At 41.1% G+C, this 19193-nt stretch overlaps 1 protein-coding gene and 1 long non-coding RNA gene across 8 annotated transcripts; one reads left to right on the forward strand and one right to left on the reverse strand.

The window, feature by feature from the left end:
• Positions 1-414: 414 nt before the first annotated feature.
• On the reverse strand, positions 415-1778 carry LOC113581326 (uncharacterized). The gene is made up of 2 exons (XR_003411057.3): positions 1542-1778; positions 415-999 (listed from the first exon to the last, which is right to left on the reverse strand). It is a non-coding gene; the product is annotated as an uncharacterized LOC113581326 (long non-coding RNA).
• Positions 1779-4743: 2965 nt separating this feature from the next.
• On the forward strand, positions 4744-18893 carry phrf1 (PHD and ring finger domains 1). 7 transcript variants are annotated; one of them, XM_027016402.3, is made up of 18 exons: positions 4744-4850; positions 5593-5711; positions 5807-5926; positions 6101-6288; positions 6549-6632; positions 6772-6905; positions 7118-7209; positions 7343-7509; positions 8054-8186; positions 8391-8503; positions 8858-9048; positions 9249-9374; positions 9762-9919; positions 11183-14182; positions 14798-14880; positions 15807-15926; positions 16622-16750; positions 16965-18893. In XM_027016402.3, exons 2-18 carry the CDS (start codon positions 5618-5620, stop codon positions 17124-17126), a joined length of 5094 nt encoding a protein of 1697 aa, XP_026872203.2. In that variant the 5' UTR covers positions 4744-4850; positions 5593-5617; the 3' UTR covers positions 17127-18893. The 7 variants fall into 7 exon arrangements, with proteins under 7 accessions (XP_026872203.2, XP_026872204.2, XP_081568998.1 ...); XM_027016403.3 differs by having other exon boundaries at positions 7343-7491; XM_035523503.2 differs by lacking the exon at positions 4744-4850 and adding an exon at positions 4948-5161.
• Positions 18894-19193: the final 300 nt, after the last annotated feature.

Consider the following 19193-nt stretch of genomic DNA (forward strand, 5'->3'; position numbering starts at 1 on the left):
TAGGTGACATTAGAAATGTATATAGGATAAAAAGGAGGGGCAAGCCACAATATTCCTCACGCCTTCCTCTTAATACTTATAAGAATGATGACGCATTCTTACACAGAGAGGTTAACAGGCTCAAGTATTTTCCGTGAATATGGTCACGCCGTAAACTTTTGAAATGCCCTTTTGTGGCTCAAAGCCATTCATAGTATAAACATTTGTGTCCATCACGCACACACGCTGAAAACCTTGCTTCCGCAGGACATCATGCATGAGAAAAGTGAATGTAGCATGTGCTGGACAAAACTACGGACAAGGGTGATTTTTACTTATGGGTGTGATGTCACTAGTAATGTTCATAAAAATGAGAAATTGTGTAAAAACATTTCCATATTTAAAGTAGGAAAAAAGAAGCAAAACCATTCAATCTACATAAAATAAATTTTAATTTTGACATGTACAGTGCACATTTGAGCTTTTAAAAGTGTCCTCAAAATAGCGCTATTATAGTGTGCTCACCATTTGGGTATTTCCAATCACAAACTGGTTCAAATAACACTAACTTGAAAAGTTTAAGAGGTTGAAAGAGGGGTCAAACACGTAAGTAGCGTGTAAAGAAAATACAACAACATTAAAATACAAGTGCCCGCATAAAGACGGGTTTGCATTACATATCAAAACTCGATATCAGAGTTCAGTCAAGATTCCGTAGCGCTTGGTATTCATGAAAAATCTATGGTACTTGGAAAGTTCTTTACTGTGACATCTGGCACGTAGGCTCTACTACCACAATGGCGAAGGAAAACATCCAATAAAGGGCTATACCCGTTCAGCGCGACATATGAAGTAGTCTTCCGAAGGGCATTCCCACGACTGCTCAACTCAGAGACACATCCAAGAGCTGGTTAGCCGCTGTCACACGCACAGTGGAATCGAGAATAGGCGCAATGTGCGTTAGTCAGTGGCTTACCTGCATTCAGAAATCTGACATGTTGAGAAACGCGCCGCACGATGCTATAGGAAACAATAGATCAAAGTAATTATGAGAAGCATTGATTAATACTAAATTTAAAAACAAAACAAAGACAAAACAAAAACACAATAAACCACCATTGTCGCCGATATTACTCAGTTACGAGGTTAAATATAAATCAATTTGTTGGGTAACATTTCAACCTTAAATATTTAAAGCATAGGGATTTATTTAAACCAGTACAGGTTTGGCCTGCATGTGAAATCAAAGAATAAGATTAGATTTGCGGGGTAAACAAACCAAACTGTCGGTTTTAACACTGTTTGGTCTTAGTTAACTCGTGTTTTATCGAAGTGTCTTTAAAAAGAGGCCACTCTACAAAGTGGCAACATTTATATGGTTAAATAATTAGTGCACCTCTATTTTTAGCTGATCATTAAAAATAATCCCGAGAATGTAGGGAAAATATAAATCACAGTTATACGAATATATAACATTTTCTACTGTAATGTTTGTATACATAGCACAGACATATAATAATAAAATATATTTCTGATATTTATACTGTAACCCATTTACTCACCGCTCAAGTTTTCCATCAAATGGCCTCAATCGAAGGTAATATAATGAATCCAATTACCAGGTGGACCGCCCCATTAAAATTAAAGGAACACAGCAATCGTTTCTTCAAATTAACACGTTTCTTAATGAAGTAACATTTTGAGCATGGTTCTGAAGACCAGCGCAGAAGTTCAGTTCACTTGCGCTATCCCAACCCTGCCCACTCCTCTGCATCTGCAACCTGACCTGCTTATGCAAATCAGGTTTTACTGGCATAATAGTCAGCCAGCAGCAACTTATATTTATTGGATAAATACCGCCCCTCACACAAAATCATCGAATGGCAGACTTCAGGGGGCGTACGTTGTATCACGAACGTGTTTGGTGGATTTTGTCTGAGTTATAGTTGGGGTGCGGTGCGTTCGGTTTTGCACGTCTTACTTTGGGAATGAACCATTATCGCATCGTCTATTTCCTGCTGTTGACAGTTTTTCTGTGACTTTATAGCACGTTCAGTTGCCATTTGAATTTAGAATGGGGGGTCTAACGTAGCGTTAGAATAGGAGACCAATGTTAAATGATTTTGTGACTTTTATAAACGAATACCCTACCCGCCGTAAAAAGTGGTTGGACTCTGTTCGCTTGTGTACCCTGTTGCCATGAAGCCAGTGTAAATGTGCACGTAGCAAGGATGCAGCATGATAGTAGAGCGAGAGAGAGAGAGAGAGAGAGAGAGAGAGAGAGAGTGTGTGATGGCGCGAGGACGCCATTCCCACCCCCCCCCCCCCCAAACCAAAACAAAACAAACAAAAAAACCCCGTCTGTTTCTGAAAGGCCTTATAGCCTTATCAAATAAACCCAAGCAGACAGTTTACTCAGTAAGAATAGGGTCTTGGATTGGATTGCGAAATTGTAAAAATACTTGTTAAAAGCTAGAGCACAGAGCGAAATATTTTTAACAAACGCAATAAATGAAAACGTGATAGCTTGATATTAAACGTAAGCCTTCTATGGCCTAAATGAACAGAATTATAAGGAATTAACTAAAGGAACACTTTACTGTACATTTTTCATATCCAGTAAATTTTATACAGATACCTAAATATGTTGGAATTTAATTAATGATAAGACAGTTCTTCAGTTTGTACTTTTTGGGATACTGACTTTATTACAAGTCTAGTGTGTGTTACATTTCTAGTAAGTCAGTATACAGTGTACTGCAAATCTCAATGGGTGTAACAGTCTGACTTGTCATTAGATGATTAATAATTTCTGGTAATATAAGTACACTTTATGTGTCACTGAGAGGGTGCATGCTTTCGTCGTTATAGCTGACTTATTTTGGCTCTGCTCCAAGACATTGGATAAAATAAAAGAAGGACTGTCAGGGTGTACATTCAGAATGACATCTATATTGGAGGTCTGGCACTTTTCCTCCCCCCATTTCAGGGTGTGTAACAAAAGCCATTTTGTACAAGGGGATTTTGAAAAAGGTGTCCTTAATACAATCATGCCAGTGAGCATACCTCTTGCAGAGGACCTTAGCTTATGGTCTATGTACAGTTGGACACAAAGAACATCTGATCAAAAGTTGATTGATCATTTACAGCATTTTGCTGACACTTTTAACCAAAGCAACTTACAATTATGACTGAGTGCAACTTGAGCAATTGAGGGTTAAGGGCTTTGCTCAGGGGCCCAACAGTGGCATCTTGAACAAGCAACCTTCCAATTACAAGTCAAGAACCTTAACCACTGAACTATCACTGCCACTACCACTTGACACCTTGGCACAGACATATAATAATATTGTGAGAGGTTCAGGTTGTTTGAACAATTTTATCATTAAAGGCAATTCCACCTTCTGGCCTTTAAAAGTGCCATATCAGATTTAGTAGTATGTTTTGAGACATACTACTTGTCATGCTTCAATGTGAAACAATTTCCACTGATTTTTCTGACATGTAGTTGGATCAGATCTGATGTTTCAGGACACATTTATTCTACTGTCAGGCATTACATGCACAAAGTGTGACCATTCCAGTGAAGATCATGCATGCTCATGCCACCATGTTTCGCACAGGACATGGTTCACTTCGGAATATGAACATTTTTTTCTAGATATTTTCCTCTTCCCATCATTCTGGTGCAGGTTAAGCTTCCTCTCATATGTCACGAGGCCATTGTCCCATAACTCTACAAGATTTTCATGTACCATAACACACTGCTACCTGGCCTTTCTGGTCTAAAGCCTTGCAGCGGTTGGCATCCTGGGGCAAACCCTCTGAAGTCATGCTGTTATGTACTTCTCTTTATGGCAATCTTAGGCAAATTTCTACTTCCTGAATAGTGGTTTGTTTGTTCTTTCCAGTTTAATAGTTACTCTTTATTATTGAAAGTATGATTGAACATATTTCTCAGCCATTTCTTACCAGGGAGTTCTATGGTTTCCCAGGTTGTTTGTGAATGCTAAACCCACTAGTGCACTCTTGCTACTTAACAAATTACCACACACTTCATTTTAATACATCTAATGGGATGGCTATGGCTCAGATAGATTTATGGTCACTTTTCAGCCTCAACATGGCCTGACTTACTGGCATTGGCACTTCTTCCGTCTGCATGTTTAGGCACAACTTAAATAGCCTCCAAAAGTCATAGCTCAAAATTTAGACCTTTTGGTAACTCTGTTCTGCATGTACTAATGACAATAATAAATAAGAAACAAATGAAAATCTTATTGTTAAATTCTTTTTGGTCAACTAAGTGGGAGGACTATTTAAAAAAAAAAACCCTTCCTATTGAAAATACAATAAAACTATCACAGTGGTTAATACATAAATATAAAAGAACATTCATTTGAATCTGACAGAATTTCACAATTAGCTTTTGGGGCTGTTCTAAATAATGTATAATAATGCTAAAATGGTACATTTTCTAAAGTAAGATCGGAAAATTACCTCAATCTGCTTGGAAATTGGTAAATTAGGTATTGGTAAATTAGGCAGCTGCTGCCCAACACTGATCAATTGCGGTTGCAGTCTGTTGTGAGATGTTACTGAGGTTACAGTGCTGCTCTCAGAACAGATTTGACAAGCCCAGTAATTAGACTAATATAATGAAGCATACTTTTGGTAGAATATATGTCTATAGAAAGTTACAGAATAAAAATGCAAATAAAGCACAATAGCCGTTACTGTTGCTTTAAGAGTGTGACAGTGATCTGAGTGCTTTCGGCCATTTCCGTCGCTTTCTCCAGCCGGTAGCGTCACTCAAAACCCGAACGGGCTGGACTACAAAGTGCAAATAATGTCATACATATCCGTTCAGGGTAGGTGCATATGACTTACACTTATAAATTCCCAATGCAGTCAGAAATGAGCACACTAATGTCTTAAACGACCGCGGTTCAGTTGGAGTGCAACTAACAGCGGCCGAGTCATTAATTATAGCAAGCATAGCAGATGAGTTAAAATTAGCCAGAGAGTAGGGCGAGCTAGCTAACTATCCTTCATTATACCCTCCCGTTTTTGATAGCTAAGTAAATCTCAGCGCATGTAGTCTCTGCATAGCTGAAACGTGTGGAAAGCTGAAAAGCATGAAATCCCATATTTAATGATAATGTCAAGAAAGATTGCTAATGTGAGTTGGGTCATGCTTTTGTTTGTAGCTTAGCTAGCTAGCTTGTCACTTTCGCGTTAGCTAAGATACCTTCCAAATACCAGCGGGGATGTTGTTATCCCGGCCGTTGTTCGGACTTGTGTAAAATGAGACTTTTGTCATTGTTAGTTACTTTATGGAAAAGAACATAAGAATGTCTTTATAACTGTCCAACGTAGGCTAAGATAAATGGAAATGAACAACTGTTTGTTTGCTGTGTCCACAATAAGATGCAAATAGAAATGACGGCGTCGCACTGAAGCCGCAAATGTCGCTACAAGCGAAATCAGTGGAAGATTTTATGGAATTTTCACCAAAGATTCATGCTTTTAAATACAGATTAATTGAAGCGATCATGAGTTGTTTGTCGTTATATAATTCTATTTTTATAGCGTCTTATTTCTATTCATTAGTTCAGAACTGAAATACACAGGAGTCATGGAGGAAGAGGACAGTCAGGATGAGCTGATCAATAAGAATGTTTCCCATGGAAAGGGCAAAAGACCTGCTGCATCCATCATCTCTGATGAAGGTGTGTACAGCCTACTGATTATTCAGTCATCATTCTGGGATGCATGGCCTCATAGCTTATTCCTTCCCTGATCTAATATATCTGTCACTCTGAAGACAATTCAGAAGATACTGAACACTCACAGGAAGGAGCAACAGACAGTGAGGAAGATGATCATGACTCCCTGGGTGGAGAAGATGAGGATGGTGAAGAGGATGAGGACGATGCCAGTGAACGTATGAACGTGTCATTTCAATGAAGTGCTGTTTTGCATTTTGTTGTTAAATTATCAAAATGACAGTAATAACTTTTGCTCTCCACAATATAACAATGGCAATGTATATTATCGAAAAAATATTCATATTTTCAGTTATGGGTGTTTTATTCCATCTTTATACTGTGCTTGCTAGGTGAAGATGCTGAGAAGGACCAACAGGAGGCAGTGGGGAGTGCACCTACTCACCTGGCTGGCTTGAGTTCAGATGAGGATGCGGACAAATGCCCCATTTGCCTCAACTCGTTCCATGAGCAACCGGTAGCAACGCCTGAGAGCTGTGAACACTACTTTTGTTTGGACTGCATTCTGGAGTGGGCCAAGGTTAGCACTACAGAGCTGGATTATAATGCATTATAAGATTGTAGGGTGTAGGATGAGCCCAGGATCAAAGCTAGAACTAGCTACCTAGTCTTCAGATGCAGTTAATAAGCAGCTTCTTGTATCATCACCTGGACAAAACTTTCAGTTCTCAGGAGGTTTCATGCTCGTACCCTTGGTGGACCATGAGATTGGTCACGATGTTCATTATCATAGTCTGAATGGTCAGCATGTTCAATTTCCTTCTTTTCTTTTGTCATTAGAATGCCAACTCATGTCCCGTGGACCGGCTTGCCTTCACTACTATCCTGCTGAGAAAATGCTATGGAGGAAAAGTCCAGAAAACAGTATGTAGCTGAAATGATTATGGCCAGAATACCTTTGGTGACCTTAAAGAAAAGCAGCACTGGGTACCGTAGTTCTTACAGTGATCTTTGACGTCTTTGAATATACAGAAATGCTGTCTGTCTGTGTGTTTGTGTATAGATTACAGTTCAGAAACCCATAAAGCCTGGCCAAGAAGGGCAGCTGGATGTGGATCTGGAGCAGACCAGCTGTGAGGTGTGCGGGGGTACCGACCGCGAGGATCGGCTGCTGCTCTGTGATGGATGTGATGCTGGGTCAGTCAGTTTCTAGCTGCGGTTTGTTGTTTTTGTTTGTTGTTTTGTTTGAATAAGAACTAATGTCAGAGGACAGGTTAAAATGTTGTCATTCAGCAACAGATTCAGCCTATTGAAACAACCATGTTCTGGAAAGTGCTGTAGTGAGTGAGGTTTTTTTTTTTTTTTTTTTTTTTTAAAGACCTCTCTACGCTCTCTCTCTTCTATTATAGGTATCACATGGAGTGCTTGACACCACCCTTGAATGCTGTACCTGTTGAAGAGTGGTTTTGCCCAGAATGTGCGGCAAACAACCACAACACAAGTAAAAAAAAAAAAATGCAACAAAACTATTTCTAACATGTTACAAGTCATGTATGTGCCTAGAACTATAGAAAACTGTTGTTCAGACTCACTTAACCACCTCACTTTTAGAAAGATCTTTCATCCTGTTGCAGGGGGTGAACGGTTGCGCGAGCATGAGAGCAGCACTCTTCCCACAACTAGCCACTCTCGGCCGGCAGGCCCGAGGCCCACCCGGGCCATTGCACGCACGCAGCACAGCGAGAGGGTCCGCGCCAACGTCAACCGACACCGCATCACACAGGCACGCACTGCTGCCCAGGTTTGCATGCTGCTGTTGCCTGGCTATTCTAATGTTCTATAGCTGTGGGTTTACAGGGATAACTAATAATAGATGGTCCTCATAAAAGCATTATGAACACTTAGGGAGACTACTGTCTTAACGATGTTGCTTATGCTGTGATGCGTTCAGGAAACCATCTCCTGGTTGGTTATTATAGGAGGGGTGTCAAAGTTGCTTTATGTTCAGTGAAACAGCCCTTTGAAAACTTGCTGACCACATCTAATTTTAAGTTTAAAAAGCTTTAAGAAACAATGTAGTGCGTTAATAATGGTGGACATCAGATTATTAATCTTGCCTGTTTGGAATCTGATTGAATTACCACTGACAGATTCATTTGCATTATTTGGTTAGTGTTTGACTTGTGTCAGTGTGTATGACCGTGTCACCGTCACATTAATCAAGCTGTTTAGTAATAGACATCCTAAGTGTTTACTGAGTGCATTGTGTCTGCCAGGGCTATTTCTGCATATGTTTGTAAGGCGTGCTGAATGACGGCTGTGCTGTTTTTGCTGCTGTGTGCCAGCTTGCTCCCCACTACTGGACGCAGTCCACCTGGCTCGACGAGACCATCGATGCTGTGGTGGCTGGGCTCAACACAGCTGTGTACGTGCGCGATCTGACGCCGCGCCCACGATCCCACAGGAGACGCAGGACAGGTAGCGGCTACGACTCGTGAACAGTGACATCGCCCGTCCCCGTTTGCTGTCATCAGTGATTAGTGATTAGTGTGTAGAGAGATAAATGCATCTTTGTCGCTGCACACAGTACTAGGTCAGCAGTAGTTGAAATGTTGACATTCTCTCTGTTTACTGTAGTTAGTCCTCTTGCTGTATATCAGAATATGTAATATTTTAATACAGTTAAAAGGAAGAGAACCAAAAAAGAAGGGAAAGCTGCTGGAAGTAAAGCTCCAAGCACGGGAACGAAGAGACGCAAGCGTAAGCACAGGAGGGCAAAATCGAGAAAAAAAATGGTACGTAGTGGCCTACTTCACACATTAGCACTTTCTGTAGCATTTGAAATTTCCCTGGGATTTGTCCTGCATAAAAATACATGTCAACCCCCCCCCCCCCCCCAGCTGAATCAGCATTTAAACCATGATGAATGTAAATGGATGAGGTTTTCTAAGAACACTGTAGGAGAGGGGAACAGCAGAAGAGCTGTCTGTCATTGCGCCTGAGCAGGATGGATCATGTCATCCAGTTCGATCTTCTGCTCCACAGTGCCCCCCTTTAGTTTTACCCCCAGTCCAAGCTGCGGGGCCGAACATGCCGATTAATATGAACCACTGTAGTGATTAGCTTCATGAAGAAGACTGTCCTCCCAGGTGGTGAAGGAGGTCACGGCCCGCGGCCGCATCGCACGGAACCTAGGCATCCGGAAGCCTGCCCGAAGCTCTTCCATCCCCTCTGTGTATCGGCCCTCCGAGCAAACGCTGGGCAGCATGAGAGCAGACATTGGGGCCGCTTCCCTCTCCATTTACGGTGACCCCTTCGACCTCGACCCATTTGATGACAGGTCAGTTTGACAATGTTATTGTAACCTTAATCAAGGTTAACAGTTGTCATATTGAGACAGTTATCAGAGGTCATTCATCTTCGATATTTTTACTATTATGTATTTTTTTCACTGCTTTTAGAGTTTTGTTTTCATGTGTGTAGAGTTGACATTTACTGTATATTATTATTAGGTGCCTTTTATTTGTGTGTGGTTCTCAGGGATGAAGAGATGGAGCAAGCACCGGCTCTGGCCTCTTTGCTGCAGGCTAAGCGCCGGGGTTTGTCACAGTCGGCGCTGCGCTCACACCAGCCTGTGGCAAGACCCATATCTGCTGGCCTGGCTGGGTGAGGGGTCGCCCCATGCACTCTCACTGCAGCGCTCATGCAAATGCCTCTGACAAGAGGAGGTTATTTTCAAACACTGCAGTATTTCATTAGGTTACCTGGGCCTTTATCTGTGAGAAGACAGCAGTGATGTATTTCCCCATGGACCCGACTGAGGTCTATGAGTGCTTCTGTTATCAGTTGTGTAGTTCTTAAATTTAAGTTATGATATCAGTACATGGAAATGATTAACCACAGTGTTATGACTGACACAGTACATTTAACATGTTCTCTCTGTATTTTTTTATCAAAAATGCTGGATACACTTTAGGATGTGAAATCTGCTCTCTAGAGGTGTGTGCGTGTTTGGTTGATGTGTGACTCTGGTTGGCTTATCTGGCTGGTTAGCGGGAGAGGACACGGTATCCCCCTGGTAGAAGAGGTGGCCGAGCCTGCAGCTTTGCCTGACCTGCTGGGCACCATCCTCAGCGGACAGAGCCTGCTGCTCATGGACAGCTCCGACGTGGTCATCAACAGAGACGGCTCTCTCAAAGCCGCAAAACCGGGTAAGCCATGAGCTCTTGGCTGCAAGTTTGCTTTGCTTTGTTATTTGTTTCACTCAGGAAGAATGTTAGTGTTGAAACAGATTGTACATAAACTGCATTAGAGCAGAAGTACACATTACACTTAAAAATGAAACACGATTCATATATATATTTGCCCTTTTTAATACTGACTGTAATCATAATATATACCGATCAGCCACAGCATTACAACCACTGACAGGTAAAATGGATAACATTTGATTATCTCATTACATCAATTATGTCATTATATCGATTATCTTGTTACAAGGGGTGGGATTTATTAGGCAGCACGTGAGAAGTCAGCTCTTGAAGGCGATGTTTTGGAAGCAGGAAAAATGAACAAGCATAAGGATTTGAGCACCTTTTAAAAAAGGCAAAATTGTGAAGGCTTGTGAACTGGATCTGAGCTCCAGAATGGCAGGTCTTGTTGGGTGTTCCTGGTATACAGTGGTTAGTATCCACCAAAAGCGGTCCAAGGAACAACCGGAAAACTGTCAATGGCACATTGATGCACATGGGGAGCAACGGCTAGCTTGTCTGTTCTGATTCCACGGAAGAGCTACTGTAGCTACTTGCTGAAGAAAAATCCCGATTATGATAGAAAGGTGTCAGAATGCACAGTCAGTGTATCATATCTTATTGTATATGGGGCTACCTAGTTGCACACCAGATGGAGTGCCCATGCTGACCCCTGTCCACTGCCGAAAGCGTCTACAGTGGGCACATGAGCATCAGCACTGGACCATGGAACAATAGAAGAAGGTTATCTGGGATGACTAATCATGCCATGTGGATGGCCAAGTGTGTGTGTTTCGCTTGCATAGGGAAGAGAAGGCACCAAAATGCAGTATGGGAAGAAAGCAAGCTGGCAGAGGCAATGTGATGCTCTGGGCGATGTTCTGCTTGGAAAACTTGGGTCCTGTCATTCATGTGGATGTTACTTTGACATGCACCATGTATTTGAATGTTTTTACAGACCAAGAACAGCCCTTCATGACTAAGATTATTCAGGAATGGGTTGAGGAACTTGACAAAGGCTTTGACTTGGTGTCCAAATTCCCCAAAACACTCTGATTTAAGCATATGTGGAGTTTTCTGGAATTGTTTTCAAGGCACAAGTGGGACCTATATAATAATACCCAGGTGGTTTTAATGTTGAGGCTGATTGTTGTATATCTCTTTGCAGATCTGCTGTGCAAGAGCCGTTTTGGGTCCTGAGTTTGACTTTTCTTTTTGTTTCAGTATGCTTGTCTTCTCCAAGGAGTGGTGTTCCCAATTTAGGAGAGATGGGGCATTCGCCCTCCACTGGAACAAGTATATTCCAGTTGAGCAGAGAGTCTGCACCCTCATCCGGTCCTTCATCATCACACTCCTCCCCACACCCCTGTCCAGCATCACCAGTGCCCACATCACCCTGTGCACCTCTGTCTGTCCACCCATGTTTTCAAATGCCACCCCCCCAGAGACTTATGCACTCAAACCCTGCTGGAACTGGCCACTGTCAGTGGGGCATCTGTGGAGTCAGAGGCCAACACCCTACAAGGGTTATGAGCAATGCATATGACACTCACCGTGGGGAAGGAGAAAGTACCACTCAACAAGCCCCTGCAAAGAAACCTCCACCTAAATCGGTATGGGTGGATGTGTCTGTGCTCCCAAGGATACCAAAGATTAAAAGAGAAAATGGACATAGCAGGAGCCACAGCAGCAACCTACCGGAATCGTCTTTGTCAAGCTTAGCAGGTGACAAAGGCAGGCAGCAGTCTGTTGACCAGCAGGGGGCAAGTACAAGTCAGCAAAATAGGTCCGTAGACAGCCAGAGACAAAGGCCAGCTAGATCAGGCCCTTCTGCCTCGTTCTCCAATTCATTCTCCACTCCTTCAACATCTGCCAGTGTTTCATCAAATCTTTGGCCATCCTCTTCTTCTTCCATCAGTTTCCGTATTAGCACCAGCGGGAACTCGTGGCATTCTCGCCGGCTTTCTGCACCCGAGCCAGCCATATCTGCAAAAGGAGAGGATTCCTTAAAGAAAAACCAAAAGGACAAACGACTGCTGCTGTCATCCCATTCCCAGGCAAAAAAGACCTCTTTGAAGAGTGAGGTTTATGATCCTTTTAATCCCACAGGATCTGATTCCTCAGAAGGTGAATCTGAGAATGACCGCCATGAGGCAAATTGCCAAAGTGCCACGATCATGCTGCCAACTGTGGGACAAAATGAAAGTGCTCAACATCAAATTAAAACTGATCCCATGGACCTGGATTCACCTGAGGAAGAAGAAAGTTCTGGAAAATGTGTGGAAGTTAAAGAGGAAACATTTTTTCCCAAGGATGACCCATGGCCATGGCCTTCCCACCAGTCATCCACTGGACAAATGCAGTCTACTAGCCTTGCTGTTACAGCGTCCAGCAGAAGTCCTGTGATCTCTGATGCAGAGAGGAGTGTATCTCCTGAAATACTGTCGCCAAAATCTGGGAGTCACTCTGGATCAAGTTCAACCTCCAGTCATCGAGGTGACAAGAAGATCAAGGTAGAGTTGAAAACTGAACCAGATGCTGAACCAGGCGATTTCACATTTCCTGTGAAATCTAAGCCTTTAGCTGAGTCCCATGTCCCCAAAGATAATGGGTTATGTGATGAAGTGCTATCAGTACCTAGCATCTCTGATTTATGCAGCAAGAGCAAGGAGAAAGAAACAAGATTACCACAATCCAAGTCAGAGGAAGGGAGGCAGTCACCTCTCCAATCCAGAGACTCTGAAAGCTGTCATAAGGTTAAAAAACACTTGCAATCAGAAGATAGAAAGCGCAAAAGCTTAAGATCTCCAAGCCACAGACGATCTCGCTCGCGATCCAACGAAAGAAAGCATTGCCGCTCGAGATCTAAAGAGCGAAGGCATTCACATTCACGAGACGGGAGGCGCTTGACTCGTTCCAGCAGCAGAGAGAGCTCAAGGAGGAGAAAAGGTAAACGCGAGAGCCATGAGCAGTGTGACAGCAGGGGGAAAGATTGCCAGAAGAAATCCAAAGAAAGAAGGCGTTCTCGCTCTAGATCTAGATCTAGATCAAGGTCCCGAGAGAGGAGAGAGTGGCCATCTTCATGTATGTCTTCCTCAGAACCAGGGGATTCGGATGAGATGAGCTCAAAAAGGATATATTCTAGAGCTACATCCAGAGATCGGCGACAGACAGCGGATATATCAGAGGTTTCTCGCCACAAAGAACGGAACATCCAAAAAACTTTAGAATCTACTTCTATGGAGTCAAAGGAGCCATATCGCAGTTCTAATGACATTTTACTCTCACTGGAGAAGGAAAAAGACACTGTAGGCAATGATTGTGAGACTACTCTATCAGTTGTATCAATTGAAAAGGAATCTAAACCCAGTAGTCCTTGGTATTTAGCCTTAACTGAAGAGTGCAAGAAGCAGGAAGAAATCACAGAAGAGATTCCATTGATCAGTATATCAGATAAACCCCATGAAACCAAACCAGAAGATATCAAACAAGAAGAGGTCTTCCCAATTAGCAAGGTTAAAGAGTCTCTGATACTGAAGGATATAAAAACAGAGGAGCAGTATTCTAAATGTTGTGACAAATTGAAGAATCCTGAAGAAATTAAAAAGGAAAAACTACCTGCATCACCTATCATGAAAAAATGCCAAGAATTCACTGATGTCAGTTTTATGGAAACCATACAGGGAGATCAGGCTAGTTACACAGCACAACAAGATGAAAAAAGTACTAATGATATTTTAGAACCATCAAAACAGTTTAAGGTAGAGCAGTTTTGGGATGATGATGATGAGGACCACTGTTGCAGTGATGGTCCTCTAGTCATCAATTTGAACCCATCTGACCCTGCTCCTTTGGACTTTAAAAATGAGACTGATGGTGAATTGATGAGTTTGCCTGAAGTGGCAAGTAAGGAGATGGAAATAGAACCTTTCCAACATCCATACCCAGTGAAGCAAGAACATGTGGACTCTTCAGATGACGATATCAATGTGGACTACTTGATTGACAACTTAGACTTTATTAAGAAGGAGATGAAGGAGGCTCCAGTAACTAATACCACAGGCACTGAAGAGCCCCAGCCTACTATACAGGAAGAGACGGCAGGGTCTAAACAAGAGATGGAGCCAGTATTAGTCATGGCAGGCACCAAGGCCAAATCACAGGGCAAACGAGTTACCTGGAACATCCAAGAACCAGAGGAGCCTCAGCCAGAAAAGATGAGCAGTGAGTGATCCTTCATTTGCCTTGCATATGCTAGATTAGAGATTGGTCTTTATGGTCTGTGGGGATCACACAACTTCACAGTATAGTGTTTTCTGTACACTAGTAGACTTTGTATTAGATATTTTGGATTAGACATATTTAGATATTGCATTGCCAAAAAAAAGAGAGATTTTGCCCAATTTGCCCAATTTTTGGCTAACATAGTTGAAATGAGTTCTATGGTTAGGAGTTGGCAGTTAGGAGTTTATGGTTCTAGTTCAAATCACTAATCATTTACATCTTGATGAGTAATTTATTTTATGCAAGATGTGTGGACAAAGTTAAGACTAGTGCAAAAAGTGATAACTGATAATTGCTGGTCTCATAGAAAGTCATTGTGTGTATGAAGTACTTTTAAAATAATTGTCCTTTTTTACCTTCCATAGAAAGATGCATGAATATTTGTGTGATGGAATGCAAAATTTGCAGCTGATGTAATATTCAACAGAAATACACTTTACACACATGCAAAGCTTTTGCTAACTTGGTAGGAAAGGCATCCCAAAAACATTAATCTAATAATACATTATGCTATTAATAGCGTTAACACAGCCTTTTCTTCTGTGTCACTTTTAGAACTTGCACTATTTAAACTAAAACTGAAGCAGGAAGGATCCCGCAAGGCTGCGTTGTCCTCCACCACACAAAGCTTTGGGCAGGTACGGTGCTGTCCTCTTCCTTCTGTCTCTGGCTCAGAGCACAGGAGCTGCACAAAACTAGAAGATGTGTGATGGCTGGTGACAACCACCGGGTGGCAGCATGTCCTATTATTGTGAAAGAATTCCACATGCACTTGGCAGAGACCAGTACAGGCCACATGACTGAATCTGAAAGCAGCCTTGCAGTGCTTTCCTGGTAAATGAAAGTAACCCTAATGCTGGGAAACTGTAACCAGCAATAAGACATGGCTGCCTTTGAGGAAAGTTTTTTACAAAGACTATTAATTTTGAACACCTCTGCAGTGTTCAAATGCACTTTAGATTTAGCGTGTCCATGTTTTATTAAACTTGATGTGAAGCGCCAAGGCCAATGTTATTGGAATCTTGGAAGGCTGCTGGTTTTAGACTTTGCAACAGGCTTTTTCAAAGCAAAATTCTTGTTTTTGAAGTATTAAAGCATAGCAATATGTGTGCTGACCATGTTTCATGATAGTGTATATTTAGCGATAATCTTCAGTCTTCATAGTTGTTATTTCAGTTACTATGACCAGTGATGGTTATTGGTACAGGTGAGCACACTGTGCCAGTCTGTGCCACACATGGGACGGTCAGGAGCATGGACTACCCTAACAGGAATGCCCATCAGACTTAAGCATTGCCTTTACTGTTCTGCTTGAGCACTCATTTGGTAAACAGTGGTATTTATAATTACAGGTATTTTTATTATGCTTCAGACATGCTTTAATTGAGGCAGAGATTGTAATTGTGATGTAAAGTAATCCTTGCTTGCTTTGGAGCAGTCATTGTGTGGAACTTCTTAAGGGTATATCCATGATGGACAATTCAGTTAAGCACGTTAAACACATTAAGTATATCGATCTCAGCACCTAATCACACCCCACCCCCCCTTTTATTCTTTTCCCAAGGAGGCAGTCCTTAACCCAGTGGCGCCCAAACCATCATCTGCAAGCCTTAATCCCCCAGCCCAGGGAGGATCCAAATCCCATCGAAAAGATCTCTTACAGGATCTCCATCACAAAGACAAGGTGCGTAGGCAGACTTTAAGCAGATATTTAAAACTGATGTCAAGCAAGTTTTTCTGTTTTTTATTTTTTTTATTTTTACAAAGACATTTTAGACTCGGCAGAGGATACTGGCTCTGGTTCATCACAGAAGTTACCTCATGCATTTTTAAATGGGGGAAAAACTACAAACTACTAGTTTGACAAGCGGAGGCGGAATGTAATCATAGTCCCGACTGAATCCACGGTGTCAGTCATTTTTATGCAATGCACTCCTACATTATTAAAGATTCTGGATCCTTTTGGTTACTATGGAATGAGCCATGGAAATAACCCCAGGTTATTCTAATCCCAGGAATCTGCCTTGACTGTAAATGGGGGGGTGGGGGAGGGGGAGGAGTAAAAGATGAATGAGGAATTTAGACTAGATGCAAAACTCCTGGTCTACAATGTTTAATATTTCATTAAATTATTTCATTTTTTACACTTTAGAAATGTACAATAAATCTACAGTAGGATTATTCATCTTGATTAGGGTTATGGTTAAATTTAGGATTTACATTGAGCATTAAGGTTAATGGTTAGGAATAGATTAGGGCAATAGACATAAAGTTGTTCCTAAGTTACCTGAACATCCTCAAACCATCTACCAGAACTCCTAAAATATAGGCTACCAAATGTAGTCTGTAACCTCGTGAATGGTCCTTTCATACATGCAGTACATGAAGAAACTTCACATGCAGGAGCGGGCAATAGAGGAGGTAAAGCTGGCCATCAAACCCTTTTATCAGAAAAGGGACATAACAAAGGAGGAGTACAAAGAAATATTGCGGAAGGCTGTTCAGAAGGTAAGAGAATGTGTTCCTGTTTTAGAATCTGCCAGGCAAGCCCCTCTAGGTGGGGAGAGTGGAACTGGCTCAGAAAAAGCCTAGAATAGATTGTTTTCATTGGTATGCAATTTCACATTCTCTCCCCTCTCTAAGGTACAAGTGGTTCAGTCTGCCCAATACTGAATTTTTTTAACCAATGTTTGGTTTCATGCTCTTTCCTTTTGCACACTAGGTGTGTCACAGTAAGAGTGGTGAAATTAACCCAGTGAAAGTAGCTAACCTGGTCAAAGCATATGTGGATAAGTACAAACACGCCAGGAAGCATCGCAAAGGGGAGGACTCTGGACAGAGGCAGACTGCTGAAGTGCCCAAAACCTCTGAATCTTCAGGCTAATGACTTAAGGGTGTGGCCCTTAAGCACACATCCAGTCTGCTCAATGCAACAACTTTGTTAGTCCAACTCCTCTCAAAACTTGCTGGGAACTACAAGGGCTAAAGCAATTGTGAATTCAGTTGTTCAATTAATTGTTTTACTTCTGTTTGGATTTTTGTCTCGGTTTAGCTCCTTACAAAAACACTGTATTGGGTTGGAGGAAAAAATATTTTACAATGGTAGGGGCGTACTCCAGATGTACAGTTGAGCTCAACATACAGATCAGCATACTTGTATGCCACTGGTACAGACGATATATTCATAATTTTTAGCTTGCTAGTTCTATAATAATGACAGGAGCATTTTTTTTTTTCCTTCAACATTTTTGGTAAACATGGTTGTCAAGCAACATTTCAAGACTGGTAGACCACTGAAGCCACTCCACTTTGTTTCTCGTGTTTTTTGGCACATATTTGTACTGATGTAATTAAATCCTTTGCATTTGAAAATCAGCCCTGTTCAGTAGCAGAATAGCAGTACTTGACATCTGTCATGGTTACACACACACAAAGTCCAATGTAACATTCTGTGTTGGTGTGTACTATAGACTTGTGAAAAGAAAATTGTTTGAAAATAAGAAATTAGTACTGATGTATGTACTTATCATAAAACCAAGTTCTAACTGAGGATCCAGATGTGATATGAGCTTAATTTGTACTGGCCTGTTGGTAACTGCAAATACATATCAAATCCTCCACCTATAATGCTGTTATTAGGTCTGAGAAGTATCATTTAATGAATCATGGGATTCTGTGGGGCTAAATAGACACTGGAAATTCCAACTGAAATTCTGCTGAGAACTTGTTCAATTGTCCAGTGTTTGTAAGGTTGTAAGAAGATGCTTTAAACTGGTGGTATTGTCCCTTTAATGCCCCCCCCCCCCCCTCATTACTTTTAAAATAATTTTATTTTCAGAGTAAAAAGAAAAATGTAAAAGAGATCTAACTTTATATACATGGTGTGTTTGTCTACTAATTGAAAATTGTATCATGACAGAACTGTAAGGCAACTTTAAACAGCAGAATAATCTTTTTGTTTTGTTTAATCCATAAGCCATACAGTACATATTTAACAGCCACAGTTTTCAAATATGTCCTCTGTTAAACTGCATAGAAACAGATTCTTACTAAATGTTTTTGCCAGTAAATTTCTGCTGAATATGAAAATGGTTTGCCAATTTGTTTTGGATTTGATTTTTTTGTTTTTTTTCTTTTGTGGGCATATAGTTTGGCGCTTTTAAGTGTGTGAGAATATAAAGATGTACACTCTGAAAAGAGTGGTGGTGTTTGGGATCACCCCTGATAAGTAGGAGTGGACCATGTTTGGCCTTTCCTTCAACTTGGATCAAGAGTTAATTCTGTCTATGTAAAAGCATCAATCATCAGTGTGTTTTATTATTTTCTTTGATTTCATTTTGCATCAGTATTTAGATATGTAAAAAATAATTACATAAGTTAGTTATCTTTTCTTTCTCACAAGGCAAAATGTGACTCGCTATAACTAAGTCTAAATTGCATCTATCCTGGTAGTGCATGAGGAATACAAAATCTCAGGAGATAAATTTCTCCTTCGTAGCCTAAGGCAGCCCGTTGAAATCTACATGTGTAGTATGTGCTGTCTTATTCTTGAATTGTACTTGATTCTCAGTGAGAACTGGAGAATCCACTCTGTTTTGTAAATACTTTTTCTTTAGGCATTTATTTAATAAAAGTGAAAATTCTTTATCTATATTTGCATATAATAAATATAGTAAATGTACATTTGCATATAGTAAATCAAACGTAGGTTTAACAAGAATAATTTTATTTAAATACATGAAGTTGGAGAAACCCCCCCCCCAAACCCCCCCCCCCCCCCCACAAAAGAGACTTTTTAAAGTAACATACAAAAAGGTATAAAAAGTAGCTCTATAGGCAGAGCAAGGGACATTCTTCACTAGAAGATAAAACCTGAACCATGTTAGGTCCTTATTAGCAAAAGTGAATGAGAAAACTACTGATTTCTTATAAAATTCCATAGGATGCAACA

Source organism: Electrophorus electricus, chromosome 4, assembly GCF_041902795.1.
Source record: "Electrophorus electricus isolate QZ-2024a chromosome 4, ASM4190279v1, whole genome shotgun sequence".
NCBI classification, from domain to species: Eukaryota; Metazoa; Chordata; class Actinopteri; order Gymnotiformes; family Gymnotidae; genus Electrophorus; species Electrophorus electricus.